The sequence below is a fragment of the Strix uralensis genome, chromosome 5 (assembly GCF_047716275.1).
Source record: "Strix uralensis isolate ZFMK-TIS-50842 chromosome 5, bStrUra1, whole genome shotgun sequence".
In the NCBI taxonomy this organism is placed as follows: Eukaryota; Metazoa; Chordata; class Aves; order Strigiformes; family Strigidae; genus Strix; species Strix uralensis.
The window spans coordinates 52,138,454-52,156,574 of record NC_133976.1 but is presented as its reverse complement, the minus strand read 5'-3'; the positions used below and the strand labels follow the sequence as shown (position 1 = coordinate 52,156,574).

The window sequence follows — 18,121 nt, the reverse complement described above, 5'->3', positions numbered from 1 at the left end:
AAGGGGGAAAAAAATTAAATGATAACTAAAAGCAAGCTGCTAAATATAAATAATTTATTTGTGTCTGAAAAGATGCAAGATTGTAAGGGTCAAAATGGCTTAAAAAAACCCCAAAACAACAAAAACCACAATCAAACAAAAATTAAAATAAAACAGTGTTTTCTAATCACAAAGCTGAAGTGAAATGTGATAGCTACTTGTTGTAACTACTCCTTAAAATCTGTGGCATAAAGAGACAGCACAAAATTGATGATGCTTAAAACCGGCATCAAACACAGATGATGCATTCAATGTTAAAGTAAAAACCAAGAAAAACTACTGCACTGTATACAGATAAGAACTTTCTTCGTTTTAAACAACAGTTTACCTAATCCATTAAAGACAGCTGGTACATGAAAAAGTCTTCATAGGCAATATCTGATCTCATACACCACAACATATAAATACAACACGTATTCATACAGTCAGGTAAGGTGTCCTCACAAATAAAGTGTGGTTTAATTTAGCCTCTCTTGAAGTTAGTAGCAGCAGCGAGTCCCATTGCCAGCAACGGGATGCTTGCCAGGAAGTCTCTCCTCCCAGTGTTAAGGGTTAGTATAACTTGGTACAATCACTTCTTGAAGAACAGACGTCTTTCTTTTTAAGAAAACGATATAATGTCCATTTCCAAGTAACAGATTCCCTAAACTGCAGTAGCTCCATTAGAGTAGCAGCACGAACATAAATGAGAGCGGCAACAGCAGATTCCCAAGTAGCATTTCCCTTTCTAATTCCATTCTGACTTTACCCCTGTAAGCAGAGATGAAAATAACTCTGGGAAATACACAAACTTTTCATGGGAAACAAAATTTACGGTATTGATTTTTCCATCGCATCCTATTTTAGTAATATTTACTTTAGCTAGCTGAAGGCAGGCACATCATTGTGGTTGTCACATTGATAATTATTGTCATTATCACACTGAAAGACTGTGGCTTCAAATTTGTATTGTATTGTTTGTTTTAAAACCTTATATACCAAAGGAGCACTGCACCAGATTCATCTCTATTGTTAATTGGGTAGTTCTCTCCCCATCTTGTAAAAAACATGCTCCTGCTTATTTCTGCCCATTTGCTTGAAGAGGCAGGAATATGCACAGTAATCTTATCATTTGGGAGCGAACTCGTTGCCTACTTCCTCTAAAGAATACTTCCAAAGCCAAAATTTCTTGAAAAAACCCAGATACTTCAGATTGGTAGCTGGCCAATTTGCTGAGTTGATTAGTTAATAAGGAAGGTGGAATTCATCAATTCTGAGTGTAGCTTCCAAACTCTGAGAAACAGCTGTATAAGAACTATTGTATGGACAAGGTGGGAGAAGGGGAAACAGCTGGGTACAACACAACCACTGCCAGAATGAACTTTTTTGGGGGGAGAGGTTAGAGGAAAGACTAGAAGTGATTTTGCACCAGAAGAAAGTTGTTTTACAACATTTGGCTGGCAAATGAAAACGAAGCCCCTCACAACTTCACAGACCTCTTCAAAGGCACTTCCATTTTACTGGCTCAAGAGGACGAAAAATATAAGGTCACCAACACTTCCATAAATTACCTACTGTAAGCAGTATTACCATGGTGCTGGGCCTTGGCAAATTTGCTTTAGTGTGGTGCTCTGCTAAGATGGTGTTTTTCTTCTGGAATTCAACCTATCATCTCCAGTTGACTTCATGCTGTGTTCTTTAGACATATCAACTTGCTTGGGGCTGACCTCTTTTATGTGGAAACCCTCACTAGCTCCTCCTTCAATGAACCAAAAACCTTAACAAATCACAATGGCTTGCTGGGTGCCTTGACTAACAGACTAAAGCCTTTGAATTTTTCAGGATCTTTTTTTACAGTAATCACAAGTTAGGAGAACACAGGATTTCTGGAATACAATCGTCCTGTAAAAGCAAGATTTAAGAGAGCTATGGAAAAGTGTGATATCATGGCCATCCGTTGGCTTGGGCCAATGAAGAACAAGAATATGAATCCTTCTGAGTTTAAATCTTCCAGATAAAGTAAGCCACAAATGTGGAAAACACAGCTTACAAAAATGTTTCTTCAAGGAATGACTTGTGTGTATGGATAAATTAAAGTCTGCAGCAATAATATGGCAGGGTTCATTATGTCATATTTAACTGACTTGTGGTTTTTTTGAAGACATACTGAAGAAATTCCTTAAAAAACAGTAGAAGATGTTATGCCTGCTGTCCATATCAGTCTTTCAGATTAGACCCACACAGTCTCTGAGCCAAAAGGAGACAATATTAATTACTTTCATGAACTGCCCTCATGTTTTCCAGTTTTGTACAGGATGGAAGTAATCAATGATCAGTCTTAGGCAGCTGGAGGAAATCACACTTTCCTCCCTCCCCACCACTGAATCTCTAATCCTAAAACAATGTAGTGCCTATACATGGAAAGGAACCAACATGAACCACAAAGGCTTTCAGGTGAATTGTTACTGAAGACTACAGGAGTCAGCTGACTCTTTCCAGCTATGGCCACAAATGACCTGAGGATATACAGATGTGGACAGGTATCACGTGTAAAACTAGATAAGGAAATACCCTATGAAAGCTCTCCTGACAAGAACTCTTTCTGCAGTAGTCACTAGATCTGTCAAGACTTGAACTGGAGGTAGGATTCCTTCCTCCTCCCTTCAGCAAGGAGTAAGGGAAGACTAGAAGAGATTTATGTGAAGAGTTGTGTGGTGTCACATCTAACATAGAATACAGAAACCCTGTTCTTGAGCAGACTGATGCAATCTGATGTCTTAGGTTTTTTTAACTCAACTTATAAGTCAGTACCAATGGCCAAGTGACTTCTTTTACCATAGCTAAATGGACATGAAGTAAGTTGTGAAGAACAGATATTTTTGTGGATTTGATGTCAACAGAAACAGTCATATAAATAGGTATGGTCTGTTACTGTGTGTTCCCAATAAATTATTAAAAGATGCAATCCATGGTCTTTTTTTCTGGTAGACACTGGCAGAGGCAGAATCCTTGGATATGTTGCCAGACTTGAGGGTTGGTTTTCGTAACACAGAACTTGAAACTTTTTAGAGGGCTTTTCCTAACCTGTCTTTAAGAGGAAGGAATGAAAATGGGAAAAAGAAGGGAAAAAGGAAAAGACGGACTACTGCCAATTTTGAAGATAATAAATCAAACAGCTCAAGCAGTGAAAAGAATCAGGGTGTACCCAGTCTTATTGCTGGAACAGAGACAGACTGGTTGAGGCAAGAGAAATTTTCATATTCCTGCCTTCAAGTGCAAGTGGATGGAGCAGTTCTCACAGTTGGTAAAGGCTAGTTTGGAAGAACTCTTCTTGTTAAGTGCTTTTTTGTTGTTTGTTGGTTTTTTTTTTTTTTTTTTTTTTTTAAACCCATATTCTATATACTTACTTTCTCATGGAAACAAAAGCCAGTCTTACTCTTTTATGACCCTTTAATATTGCAAAGTGTAGCTCTTCACTTTAACCTATATGTTTTTGTAAGTCTAGGATAATCTCTGATGGTTTCTTTAAATTCTGGGAAGTAATTTATTTATGCACCCTGATTAAAATTCATATTTACTGGAAAGCCATGAAAGAAAGTCAGTTCAGTTTGCATGGTTTATAGCCTGACAGTTCTCTTTATGCTTTCTTAATATTTTGTGTGTTTAATATTTTAGCTCAATATTTTGTTTAGAGCCAAATTCCCATTTCTCTGACTTCAGTAAATAGTAAAATGATTGTTACAAGTAATATGAAGAGATGGAATAGCAAACTAAGGCCACACAGATCTATCAAAGACATTACTATAGCTAAGCACTGTCCAAATTCTAACATAGTCAGAAGTTGATGGCAGACACCCACCCTTTCTTAGAAAGGCATTAATTTTCAAAAGCAATGCTTACCATGGTCACTGAATAGAAGCTGTTTCCATTTCTGTCTTTCTATTTCTGAAGCTTTAAATCCCAGTACAGATTTCAATTCTTGTAATACCCTCTTAGATTCTTGTCTCTCTCGTTCTTGTCTCTCTCTTTCTTCCTGGGAAAAGCAGTAAAAATCTTCCCGTTTGTATTCATTCTCTGTATCTGAATAATCAACGTATGCTTCCAATTCCTACAGAAAATAAGAAAAAAAAAATTTGATCTTCACTGTTAGTGTAGACCCTTGTCCTACAATCTGATGCATGATCAAGTGATCTCAACACAAGCCAACCACAGTAATAGGATGGAGTCCTGTTTGCGTAGAGCCAGTGGATCTGACACTGCTCTCAGTTATATTTGTATAATTTCGGAGCAAGCCCACTCATTGAAAGTTAACATTACTGCAGTCATCTAGGATTTACTTCCATACACAAGTATGATCAAGTGATATACCTTGAAAATGGGAGTCCATTTCCCCATAATTACAGGTGGAAACAAGCAATACCAATGTGGGTTTCTTTTTCTTTTTTTTTCAAATTTACACCGTAAGGAATTCTTCCTCAATCAGGCATCTTGCTAATTTAACTTCTGTAAATCCCTAGTAAGAGGATGTTGAGAATAGCAAACTCCTCCAATTTTAACTATATTGGCTTACAAGCATGAAAAACAGAGCTCCATTTATGTTGTTACAGACAGCCAGTAAAGTTATTAGTCCGAGCAATTTGTTATGGAAAAAAATCTAGAAGGAGGCTTGGGAGAAGGTGAGGGCATGGGTGCTTTCAGAATGCATCTCCCACTCAGGTCTGGGATGGAGGAGGCGGGCTCTCTCCAAGACAGCCCAACACACAAGTTCTTCAAACACCACAAAACTGTCCAGTGTCACAGTCTGTTTTAGGTATCCAAAACTGCAGAGATTACTCAAACTGAAGTCAGGCTGGTTTGTTCTGGAGCTTGTCACTTTTGTATCTGTGTCAGTTCATCTAACAATATGGAAGTAGGACTCTATTTTATATACCGTCTTTTAGCAATTCACATTTTTTTTCTATGTTACTCTGACTTGTGTTGCTGCTCTGTTTTTGTCACTTACTTCTAATGATATATATGAGAAGAAGTGAATGCTAGTGCTCTTTTTTCCAGGATGGGGAATACCTCCCCATGGAACAGCAAAAGGAATATACATAATCTTTTTCTCGAAGTCCAATTATGAAATGGCACTGGTTGCCTACTGGATCTGTCTTGGCAAGACAAGAAGATCACTGCACAAGCAACTGAAAAAGGAATGGGTACAGCAAACAAGCCCTAATTATTCTTTCAAATGGTCCTCTTTTTTTTTACCTGCTCTTCAGGGATTGGATCTTTGTTTTCTATGTATAGGGCAGGCTGTGTTAAAGGTACTGTAGTACGCTGTAGGTTGTCACAGGAAACTTCAAGTTTGCCTTTAGAGGGAAAGAAGAAAAGGGATTAAAAAAAAGAAAAAGATTGAGTGTTGAATGATGTTTTTGACTCATTCAGGCAGGATTGACACACATGAAAATAACGGTGAGAAGGCTGGTTAGAATACATTGAAACACCATGTTAGAGAGCACTTAAATAACAGCTATTTTGATATAAGCTGGGTCTGATGAAGTTCATCTTGAAATACTTAAACTAGCAAATCTCAAATTTTTTATCAACTTTGAAAACCTGCAGATGGCAAGAAAAATTGGTAAAACCAAAAAACAGACTTGGTGCCCAAATTTAAAAAGAGAAGTAAAATAGAAAAATTATAGGCAAATCAGCATCAAATCATTGGAAAATATTGGAAGAAATAACCAAGCAAAATTTGCAGGAAGCTATTTGGAAGGTAGCAAAGAGAGGTAAGTGACAGCCAGTGGAGGTTTGCTGAAAACAGAAGATGTCAAATCACTCCAATTTCATTTTTCAATGCAGTAACAGGTCTTATGAATAAAAAGAAGCCAAAGACATTCTGCATTTTGTTTTCAGTATGGCTTTTGACACGGTGTCATGACATACTCGTAGGCAAAATGCATAGGCCAGGAGAAGTTTGTATTGGGTGCACAGAACAGTCTCTTGGCTAATCAGCGTAGTTACCATTTTCAGACAGGAAAATATATTGAGTGAGGATTTGTCTCAAGTCCAATACTCTTTAATATTTCCAATGGGTGAAAGAAAAGTGCTTCAGCTCATTAAATCTGCTGACATTGGGATAATCTGCAAGGATACTGAAGGGCACAATTAGAATCAAAAATAATACTGGAAACTCAGAGATACGGCCCAGGAAGAACTCTATTTCAGATACAGCAGTTTGGTGACAGTGGCTGCAAATTTCTGTGCTTTGGTACAGTCAAATGCACAAATATATGACAACTGACTGGGAAGCACCACTGCAAAAAAGATGTGAGGAGCCTAACAGCCAACTATACCCTGCTGCAAACAAAAAGCAAAACTACATACTAGTACACATAAACAACAGCACTGACTGTTAGACACATGAAATTACATTTCTACTCTGGCACTGATCAGGCTGTGGATGGAACATAGAGCCCAGTCTGGGGCTACTTCATTCAATAGTATTGTGGACCAACTAGAGGGAGTCTGGAGGAAATCAGTGGAAATGATCAGAGGACTAAATAAAGTATAGTCGTCAGGGAAGACCTGAAGGACACAGAGACATGTAGAGAAGATAGAAAAAACCATATTAACTGTCTTCAAAAATGTAAGAGCTATAAAGAGGAAATGGGTTTCCATTGTGGGTAGATCAAAAGTACCGCTTTTAAATTGCAGCAAGAGCTATTTAAATTCAGTAATAACTTTCTGCTGGTAATGGAGTTAAGTGCTGGAATAGATGCCTGGAAATATTGTAAAATGTCTCTAAAGAGAGGTTTGTAGAAACAGGTAAACAACATTTACTCACAAACACTAATTTACCCTTGAGAAGGGCAAATGGGCTAGATGACCTTGCCAAGCCCCACCTATCCCTCTTTTCAATTTCTAATCTATACACTGAACACTTAGGGAAAATAGGCAGCTCACATTAATGACAATTTTAGTGGTGCTCAGTTACTTGCTTTTGCAAACAAGGAAAGTATGTAATTCCCTAGTTGCCTGGGCTGAGCTAAAGATTTGACATTCCAGAAGTATCTAAATGCAAAGTTTAAAAGAAAGGTGAAGCACGATGTGAAATTTGACACATGGAAAATTGACAGAAGATACTTATCAAGCCCCCTTGTCCATTGCATAACTCTGCCTTGTAATAAAAACATTTTAATAATGACAGCAACAATAGAAATATGCTCCTGAAGGTATGAAGACAAATTTGGAAGAGTATATGGAAGTTACCAAATAAAAGCTTGCCTTCCCAAATCAGGAGTAAACCAGCTGTTCTAATGTGTACAGACTGCTCTGTTTGCCACCTATATGGGATGATGCCATTGCTAAGGATATGCTTCAAGATCATGAATTCACAGTGTTTAACTAAAACTGCTGCCGTGCAGTGGATCAAAGGACTGCAAGATCGAGGAGCTTGCAGCAAAGTGCTGTGGCCTTGCTCTTATGAATATCTAAAAAAGTTGTATACATTTGCAAAGATAGAGACAGTTTAAAAGAAAAGAGCGTTGAATTTAAACAGTTTAAGGGATATTATTTCAAAGATCATTAAAACAACACTGTAACTAGCCACGAAGGGTACCCACAGTTTGAGGGATATTATTTCAAAGATCATTAAAACAACACTGTAACTAGCCACAAAGGGTACCCCATTCTGTAAAATTAGCAGCAGATTACTGCATGCTTAAATTGTCAAGGCCTTAAGTGGTAAATCAGTTTTATCAGTGACAAAAAAAGGTGAAAGAATAAAGAGAAGATGACTGAAAGTCTAGAATCAGCTTATGTTGGAAATAAGCAAAGATCTACATGTAGATCAATGATAGATAACTCTATCATTGCCCAATGAATTTAAGTAGAGGTGAATTCCCCTCAAGGTGCTAAAGCCCCACTTGCTCTCAGGCTCTTCTCTATCTGATAGGATCAGTGACTAACGGCACTGGTTCCAGATACTAAGTCCTGTAAACAAAGAGGCCAAACGGCATTCGCTAACCATATACTATAATATATGCTAGTATACTATATACTATAATATATGCTAGTACCCATGAAAAACTGATGGGAGTGTATGAATGTTCAGGCAGTTAGACTTCAAGGCCTGGCTTTGACAGAGTTTGACACAATGAACTATTTAACATAGCTGTGAGAAACCTGCTTTAACACAGAATGATTTAGGGCAAGAAGTATGTAGTGCTTATGGAAGGAGACTTATCTGTTTAAGCAGAAAACAACTAAAGATCACAAAACTGCTCTGAAAATAAGTGATAGGCAGCTATACATGATGCCTCAACTAGGACAGCCCACAGTTCAAAACAGCTCCTTAGTGGTTGGAAACTTTCAACTCCTGGTTCAACAACAGCACTCTGATGCTGGATGGACCAATATGTTCCCAGTTTCTTCCTCTCTGAGGAGCAACATGGGCCCTTTGCTGCTGCAACTGCTGAGCTGACTTCTACTTCTCATGGAAGAAAACCTTCCCATGCTGAGAGCAATAGGAACAAAGACAGACAAGCAAAGATATGGTTTTGCTCAGTATATAAACATGGTAAGAATGAAACCCAAGCAAACAGTAAATTTAAATACTGGATACATTTGTATTTATAGATAAAGAAAAAAGACTTAGTTTGTTTAAATACTAAGCACAATTACGAGATACTGCTAAAAATATTTAACAAATACATACAGCTTTTAGGTAATGAAGTATTTCCTCTCAAAACTGGGTCTAAGCCATCACAAACAGGTGCCTCTTCAACAGTGTTCATAACTGACACTGAAAATGGTATTTCTACTGCTCTACTGGTTGAACTAGTTAGTTGAACTAAACATCTATTGCAGCAAATGTGCTGGGCATCCACGTAGACACAATGGTTTACTACCACAGGGTTCTCACTACAGGTCTTCTCAAAAGATTGATTTAGTTTTGGATAATAGTGTATAAAGACAAAAGAAAGATGTGCTTAGCTGCTATATTATTTCAGCAGGAAGGTGTCTTCTTCCAAAGAGCTTTCAGGAAGCATTGAAAAAAAACCCAAGATGATTTAATGAAGTAATTCACATAATCATAACTGACAGCCAGCTGTTAAGATTTGTAGAAAGATAGCAGAAGAATTAGACTTGATTTCACGCACAGCTTGAAAAGGTCAGCTCACAGAAGCTGGTCTGCTTAGAAATACATCAGGAAAGTCCAAGTAGTCAGATAAAAATAGTTTTCCATGACCAACATAATTTAAAAGTAGCTCCTGTGGAGTAATTCAGTAAACTTGTTGTCAGATAGAGATTCAACACCAGCACACTTCCAGGGAAGTCACTGGGCAAAAGTGAAAGTGAAGGATTTTTGAATTTTTTATTTCCCACACAATCCCTCCCTTCTAGATCACACACTAGGTTATTTTTGTACTGAACTTTAAAAGGAAGCAAGTTACAATAAAAGTGCCTGCTGTGATATTTATACACAAAGTAAAAATAAAACTAAAATCACTAAAAATACTATGGCATGCAGTCTAGAAGAGCATTTAAGGAAAGGGGAAAAAAAAAAATCAGTGGAACTCCTGGTTGTTGAGGGCATCAACAAAACACAACAGGTCAGTACATGCAAATGTATCAGACCATCTAATATCCTCACAGGTTGTTTTACACAGCACTGAGACGGAAGTTGTAAGACTAGACTATCAGGCCAAGTACACACAAATTTGGTTATACTGTGTCTGTACCTGCACGGAGCCTGCATTAGGCCTCCCAGTGCTCCCAGTTCTGATGTAAGCATGAACAAGGTCAGCTTGCACACCTCTAGGCCCACAGCAGCCTATCTATCTACTGGATATCCCACCCATGTATCATTAAGGGCTTAGCTCACTACAGATTTGGATTTCTGTAGGTAACTTGCTGATACCCCAAGTCATAATTTTCCTAATGCAGTCTCCATTACCAGCATTTTTCAGTTGCTGGCCTGTGCCTTCCTAGGACAGTAAAAAAGCTCCTGGAAAAAAGAAAGTTTAGAAATTATAGGTTCAACTCCATGTCAGCAGAGCCTAAGCTCACTTCCATTACTTAAGCTAGTTATGATTCACAAGGAGAACCACATGGGTAGTACAGGTCACTGAGGAGAGGGACATGAGGCAAAACACTGGGATATGGGCTCAGTATGACTTTTAAGCACACAGAAGATTAGCTCACTCTCTCTCAGAGAGCAGGTAAATGGGTATTATACGCTCAACACATCTTCTACAATTTAAAATGTTCCAGGAAATGTTATTGTCAAGCAAGTTTCATGACAATGCCATTGTCATTGCAATTAACTATGAATTTTTACACAGTAAATGAAAATATCAGGGATGGTTCATTAAAATCCTACCCCTTCACATGTGATTCACCACTATAGGTCTACACCTGGAAATGTAACAATCTGAATCCACAGGTCTAACAGACTGAGTTAACATGTTTACATTTTTTGCTGAAACAAAAGCTTCAAGGTCATCACAATGAAAAAGTCTGACATATGTATATAGTTTTCCAGGCTGTATAGTTGTAAGACCTTCTTCAGCTAAAATTCTGATACATGGGCTGACCACTGTTTTGATCCTTTTGACCATTCCATCTCTAGAGTGTATCCCATTAGTTGTTAAATTTCTCTCTCACATTTACCTTTTTTATTCGGGTTTCTTCCACTCATTTTTTCCACCTGAGAAATGGCTTCTTCCCAGCAGCTGTTGCTTGCCTGGATATGAGGCTGAATAAACTTTAGTTTTTGTTCCAGAACCTGATGGGCTTCTGTTGTCAACTCAGGTGTCTCCTTAGTGCTAACAAGTTTCTCAAGTTCATCCTCAAGAATTATTACCCTAAGTGATGAGGAGGTGAAAGGAAATAAGTAAGAATAAATACTTGACTTCATCATTCCTTCGAGTATTTCATTTAATATCCTGTTAATTTCTTCAAGTTTTAAGAATCTAACTCAGCCAACTCCTCAAAGATGACCCAAAATTTTAAAAATCAGATGCTTTTCTCCACATCAAGATACATTGCTCTCCTGCATTCACTATAGTAATTCTTACATGTAAGATTAAAGGAGTTCCTACTCCTTTTCAACTATTTCACCAAGGCAGTGAGGAATCTTTAAAAATATTTACTAGGTAGTTACTATGAGCTAAACTTTCTTATAAAGCATTTGGTATGTTGCAAAATTGATGAAAGATGTTTTCAGATTTTTTTCAAGGGAGTGACAGAAGTGAGGCAAGATCTTAATGTACTGCTTAGCTTTGAATTTTCACCAGATACTTAAATAACCAGGAAACAATATCAGATTCCATATTGAACCAAGGATCTTTGACCCCCTACTATGTGAAGATATGCCTATCATTGCAATGACTATACATATCTGCCTTTTATGGTTTTAATCTGGGATACAAGCTGACAACTCAAAGAACTCAAGTCTGAAGCCTTCTTCCTACAGGCATATTCTCATAATTCATGTGTAAACTTACTCATTGAGCAGTGCCTTGAGATGAAGCTGCAAGCTGCGTACCGCTGCCTGAAGACTGTTCAGCTCTCTTGACTTCTGCTTTGTTCTGGTTGGCCATTCAAAACCCGACTGATGCTGAGTTTCAAAGTATCGATAAAACTCATAGCTTCGCTTAAGCTCCTCTAAGCAGGCAGCGTGTGTATGAGGTAGGCCTTGAGTCACATCAGACAAGATATGATGAGGCAGCCGTTCAGGGGAGACCAAGGGCTTGGGGGACGCGTTGGCTGGGGAGAGGAGCAGCACCAGCCTCCTGAAGAATTCTGAACTCTGCCCTACCCAGAGCTGAAAGAGGACCTGCAAAACAGGGTACAGTTAGCTCTGTGCACCTGGGAAGACAGCCAGCATCCAAAGTAAATGTACAGATACACCATAGGAAAACATTCCTTGGCCAGCAACAGGAACTTTGAAAAACTGAGAAAATCCGCTGCATGTCTTCGAAGGGTATCCCAGCCCATGTGAGGTTCAGATTTTGTGAACCTTAGGTGACTATTAATTCTTCGATGAAGGATATTACATGCAATTATGCTCGGAAGGGTGTCAGAGGCCTAAAAACTCGTATTCTCATCAGGCAGTTTCATTATTTGCTATAATCTCCACATACCCTACAGCTCATAAAGGGCTGCCCAAATTCCAGTTGAAGCAAAGACATTTTTTCCTTTATAATGCCAAGCTATTGTTTCTATGATCTACTGACTACCACACTGCCCCACACCCAACCTCAAAACACGAGTCTAACTGCAGTGTACTTCAACAAAAAAAATTCTACATCTGAAGAAAGCCGTGCTGTTAACTTAATTTTTTTTTTTTTTTTCAGTCAAAGTGAAAAATTTCACCAATACCACTAAGGCAAGAAAGGCTTATAAGAAATGAATTGATTCACAGTGTTATATATGGTACAAAAGAGGTCAGTCCATCTGGGAGCAAGGAAACGCTCTATTTCAATTTCTTGAGAACTTCCACTTCCAATGAAACTAAAAGAACTGTTTTCTTAATTTAGAGAAGACTGTTGGCTCAGTAGACCATGACAGAGCAGTAGCATCTTGTATCTCTAAAATGAAAAGGAAAGGTTATGACACTTTTCTCTGCAATACTGGCCCTTACTAAAAGGGACCAACTGTAGGTGGCTATGAGGTGTAGTCTGAAATCTGTTCTCAAGCGTTTCAGACCAAGGAAGATGAAGTAATTACTCATCACGCTTTTTTCCACCCCACCTTCAGCTACAAAATAGGACTAACAATGTACTTGCACTGTGATTTTGGATCTACAGGATTTCAAATAATATATTTACATTTTTGTACTCATACTACTATGGACAAGTAGCAGTTTTTTCCACTGTGCAAACAATCAAGAGCAAAACATTCAGAATAGTAACACAAAAAATGAAATGCCTTCAGACAGATGTGGTCTGATATACCTCAAGGGTATATAAAAAAATACTCGGATGCAAACTAATATTCCAAAAGAAAAAAAAATTTCTCAATTTACAGAAGATGGTTATGAGAAGAAAGAACACAGAATGATATGAAATTAATTCGGGGCACACATGCAAAACTGATTTAGCTGGGTGCTAAAACAAAAAGCAAACAAATGGGCAGCAATCACCCAAATGTCCCTGAAGGTGTGGTGCTCTGGATAGAAAGTTAAGAGCTCATGCTATAATAAGCACAAAAGAAGACCAATCCCTTCCACCAGACATAAGGCAAAAGCAGTGATAAAGTAGCACACAAAAGTAGTGGACTCCAGGAATTGATAATAATAATCCAAAACGTACCTGAAAAAAGGCACAATGGTGAGAGAAAAGGAAATTTCAGATGTTTAGGGTTGCAAATAGCTTGCTCTGCCAATGATTTCTGATGATTTTTACTGACAATTAAATTTTACCCAAAACATCCAGCTGGCTCTCCTCAGCTTGAATCAGTATTTTTTCTTAAGCCAAAAATTTTCACTCTTTAAATTGGTTTAGCTCAAGGACAAGGCAGCCAGAAGACACAGGCTACATTTGTCATACGGCCTAGACATGGGCTTGAATGAAAATGAAAATATTAACCAAATCTGGATACACACCTGTATTCTACCTGCATTTTAATATACAGACAAGTTCTTTCAAATTAAAAAAAAAACTGAAGAGGACTGGACATAAATCCGGGGCTTGCAACACAAATATGTCCCAAGGTTATCGAAGTACATCTATTTTATTATCTATGCCAGAATCTGTTTAAGGACTGATTTATGTTAATTTAGCTTGGTTCAACTACACCGCACCTAGCCTACATGGAGTTAAGGTAAACTGAGATCTACTAGTTGTGAGCTTAACTGTACCCTGAAAGCATCCCAACCAGTTGAACTAAAACAGATTTCAGCTAAATTACTGCAAATCGCAGGTAAACAAAGACTTAGCTTACAAGCTTGGGCACCTCTGACTAGCTGCTTGTGCTTAAAAAGAAGTGGGTAAATAAATGGGATGAATGGTTACAACTAGAACTTCAGCTAATGGAAAGGCAAAAAAAAAAAAATTCCAAAAGTTTACATCTGATGTAGCTCCTAGTTTACAACTAGTTAGACAAAGCCTCAAAACTTAGCAATCACTATTACTGGTAACATTCACTGTCAGAATAAAAGAAGTCAAGGTCTAGGAATTAAGTGAATAAAATGTAACAAGAGCCAACCCCACAGAAACACAGAAGTCAGATAATAATGGAATTTTCCATTAAAAAAATAATGTTAAAAGGGAACTGCCTCAGCGGAGAACCACTAGAGTGTGGAAGGCTTGCATTCAAATTAGATCTTCTTTCCAATTGCAAACATTGAGTCATGCAAATTAAAAATACCTAACGTCTCAAAACAAAATAGATAAAAAGGCCATTATATGGTTGTCATTCTGTTCAGTTAAATGTTTTTCAAAGATCAAAGAACCACACTGGCTCATGGCAGCAGGGGTCCAAGCTTATGATTTCTACTCCTCACTGTAACTAAATGCAGCTATTCCCCTTGGCAATTACAACTAATTTATATCTTATGATGTTTCTCTTTTTATTCAAGTCAAGAGATTAGCTAAATAAGATGTAAGTACAAATCTGGAAATTATTTTATTCAGCTGGGAATCAAGTGAAATCAGAGAGCAAAAAATCATGTTTAAGAAGGATATTGATCAAGCTGACTATAAAACACTGGCTTGAATTTACAGGATTTGCCAAAAAAAAAAAAGCTAATGTATTGTGCAACTTCTCTTCAACTATACGCAAAAAAAATCACCTAAATGCCAATAAATGTAGAAACACATGATATGAGACTAATTACATCTCCCCCTCAGTTGACTGTGTTACTACAGGCTAGTACAAACAAGCCACAGGGCTTCACAACAGCTGAAAGAGATTTTCACCAGGAGCCTGTGTGGATGCGTCTGTCCTTCTAGGGTAGGTTACCTTGAGCGCAGGCAAGCTGAAGCCATCAGTTAGATTGTGTGCCTCCTCTTCAGAGACCTGCTCTTCGCTCAGTCCCAGACCCAGCTCCTTAAACGGGACTACACAGATGTAGCTGGTCACGTTGTCACTCTCTGAGTTCAGAGGGTAGGTTTAGCTGGAGTTAAGGTGGTTAACAAAGCAACTTTTGCATTAAACACACAGAAAAGGAAAAAACCACCTAATGAGGTTTCTTACTTCTGGCAATTTGTATGAAAGCACATACATTCCACCCAAACTCACCTGAATCCTGTCTAATTTAATGTTTTGCAATCCTTGTTCAGAGCACAACTTTTAAAGGCTCTTAGAAGGATGAGAGATAAGACACTGACAAAACACCTTTGGCTAAATACAAAGATATAAAAAGAAACAAAACAGATTAATGAAAAATCCCTGCATCCCTTTCAAGTCAGGAAAATATCTTATCTTTAAATATTAAGTTTCTAAGAAGTAGCTCATGTCAGTCTTAAACCAGAAATCATATATTTAACAGAGGAAAGAGAACAATTGTGCAATTTTAAGTTTCAAAGGTAGCCTGTGTTAGAGACCAAACTCAGGATGATGCAAATTCCCTGCGAGTTCTGTCTGTGGAGGAACCACCCAGAGATCTCCACAATAACTGCTCTTTGACATTTCAGACAGTACTGTGAAGAACAAGAGCTCCCTGACTGTCATACTATTAATTTTATTGATTAAATCGCTGTAAAACCACCACGATCTTGGCAGGAACAGTGGCAAACTGCTACCTACCAACACTATTCAGCATATTTAAACTTTGAATATGAGAATGTACATTTCCCGTCATCAGAAATGCTCAAAAAGTAGGAAGCAAGCACAATATAACTGATACCAGAAGACAGATAAAAATACTTCATAGACTAGGCAGCATTTATCTTAGAATAGCACTAATTTTAGGCTGGGGAAGGGGGAGGAGGAACAGTTCAAGATTTCTGCACATTTTGGATAGTTACCCAGTCACAAAATAATACAATTTGCTGTAAAATAGAAATGTACAACTTATGGTCATAAGCACATTTGTTGCACAGAAATACATAAAAAATAGTATTTGTGAAGCATTCACGAAAATAAGGCCTTAATTTTAACTATGTTTTTTTCATTTATATTTTGATTTACAAACTGAAGACTCTCATCTCTTGGGGCACATAAAGATGATTACAAGCACCTGTCTCCTGTCCAACTAATGTGTTTTCTGGGGAAGCTACAAGTCCCATCCACTTTGACTCCCAAATTTTCCATGTGCTAAATCCTCATAGGATTAAACTTGTAATAATGGTTTGCCCAAGAACATTTTTACCACTTGAGTAAAAGAACATTGCATAAAATAATATTTCTGTGGCCCAGAAAACAGCAATATTAAGTGTCCAGGCGCTAAACAAACAACTACATTTCTCCCTAATTTCTACCCTAAATCCAGGAAGAAAGAAGCTTATTAAGCTTATTCTCCAAAGCCTGAGTGCAGACAAAAACCTGCAAGGAAAATCACTCAGAAACAGAATATATTGTTGCCAAGCAGCTGCTGCCTCACATAAACATGGTGTCTATTCTAAGTTAACCTGACAGCAGGCCCAGCAGATGGAGCACGTGGGACGAGGATGGGAACTCCCATCAGAGATTGAAAAGGCAGGTCAAAACCCTTCAGGGCCAGTTATCTCAGGCCAGTTATTCCTTGTTAATCTTTTCCTGCAACACCACATTTCCAACAACAGGAACACTATTAAAAAGCAGTTTGGACACGTGAATTTGTAAGTCGTGCTAAAAAAATATTCCTAGGGAACCTCTCAAATGAGTGGTCTGACCAAAGGAGCCACTTACTGATATTACGTCTCAGCTAGGGATTCCCAGTGGACTCACACACCTCCTTCCTGCCTTGCCCCCTCTATTGTAGCCCTCCCACTCCCATTTCTATGTGATAGATGAAAGCAGTGAACTGATCCCATGTCCCATTAGCTTCCTAAGGACTAAACCTTTAGAAAGTTTAAACACATACACACAAACATATACACAAACACACATCCTTCATGTGCTTTGCTCTAAAACGCAGGAACTTTTAGTGCTAATGTTTTCTATTAAAGTGAAAATACAGTAACTAACCATAGGTTAGTTACATTTTTCTATGTCCTTGTGAAAACATTTTATTCATCTGTTTAACTTATATTCCTTATTAGCTTGGAAGAAGGCAAAGCTACTTAAAAATAAACTGTCAAATCCAGAATAAAATATCTGTATCATGGATGTCTAACCTGTCAGGAGGCTGATCTTATTTACCTATACAAAAGCAAGAACAGAACACTAATGTACCCCTGTACATAACAATTTAATATTCATACTTTGCTCTGCAAAAGCACATTCCCATCTGAAAAATCTAACAGGAGGGTCTCACAATATCACTGAGAAATCCAAGCTGCTCCTTTACAAAATTTTCACCTGCTCACCAGGCGGGAAGGGATGAGCTCAGTAAGCATGTGATAAACTGACCGGTCAAGGGAGAAACAACACACTGAAAAATATCCAAGTATCTTTACTCAGACCTTCCAGCATTGGATTTGTGATTTAGGCTTTTATGACCCAAAGAGGATACTACTTTTTGTTTAGCTTACTGTTTTCTTGTGTGAGCTTTTGCAGAATCATCTAGGTTGGAAGGGACCTTGAAGATCATCTAGTCCAACTGTTAACCTAGCACTGACAGATCCCAACTACACCATATCCCTCAGCGCTATGTCGACCCTACTCTTAAACACCTCCAGGGATGGGGACTCCACCACCTCCCTGGGCAGCCCATTCCAACGCCTAACAACCTGGTCTGTAAAGAAATACTTCCTAATATCCAGTCTAAACCTTCCCTGGCACAACTTGAGGCCATTCCCTCTTGTCCTATCGCTTATTACTTGGTTAAAGAGACTCATCCCCAGCTCTCTGCAACCTCCCTTCAGGTAGTTGTAGAGGGCGATGAGGTCTCCCCTCAGCCTCCTCTTCTCCACACTAAACAACCCCAGTTCCCTCAGCCGCTCCTCGTACGACATGTGCTCCAGACCCTGCACCAGCTTCGTTGCCCTTCTTTGGACACACTCGAGTAATTCAATGTCCTTTTTGT

At 38.3% G+C, this 18,121-nt stretch overlaps 1 protein-coding gene across 8 annotated transcripts in view; it reads right to left on the bottom strand.

Moving 5' to 3' along the window:
- Positions 1 to 18,121, bottom strand: part of VEZT (vezatin, adherens junctions transmembrane protein) — a 101,393-nt gene that overhangs the window by 42,496 nt on the left and 40,776 nt on the right. For 6 of the 8 annotated variants that reach the window (XM_074870782.1, XM_074870781.1, XM_074870778.1 and 3 more), the window contains 5 exons: positions 14,974 to 15,121; positions 11,514 to 11,845; positions 10,678 to 10,871; positions 5,269 to 5,369; positions 3,919 to 4,126 (listed from right to left, as the gene is read on the bottom strand). In XM_074870782.1, the coding sequence (XP_074726883.1) occupies positions 3,919 to 4,126; positions 5,269 to 5,369; positions 10,678 to 10,871; positions 11,514 to 11,845; positions 14,974 to 15,121 (983 nt within the window). Of the gene's footprint in view, positions 1 to 26; positions 790 to 3,918; positions 4,127 to 5,268; positions 5,370 to 10,677; positions 10,872 to 11,513; positions 11,846 to 14,973; positions 15,122 to 18,121 lie in introns of those variants that run through there. The other 2 variants (XM_074870779.1, XM_074870780.1) reach the window with 1 other exon arrangement.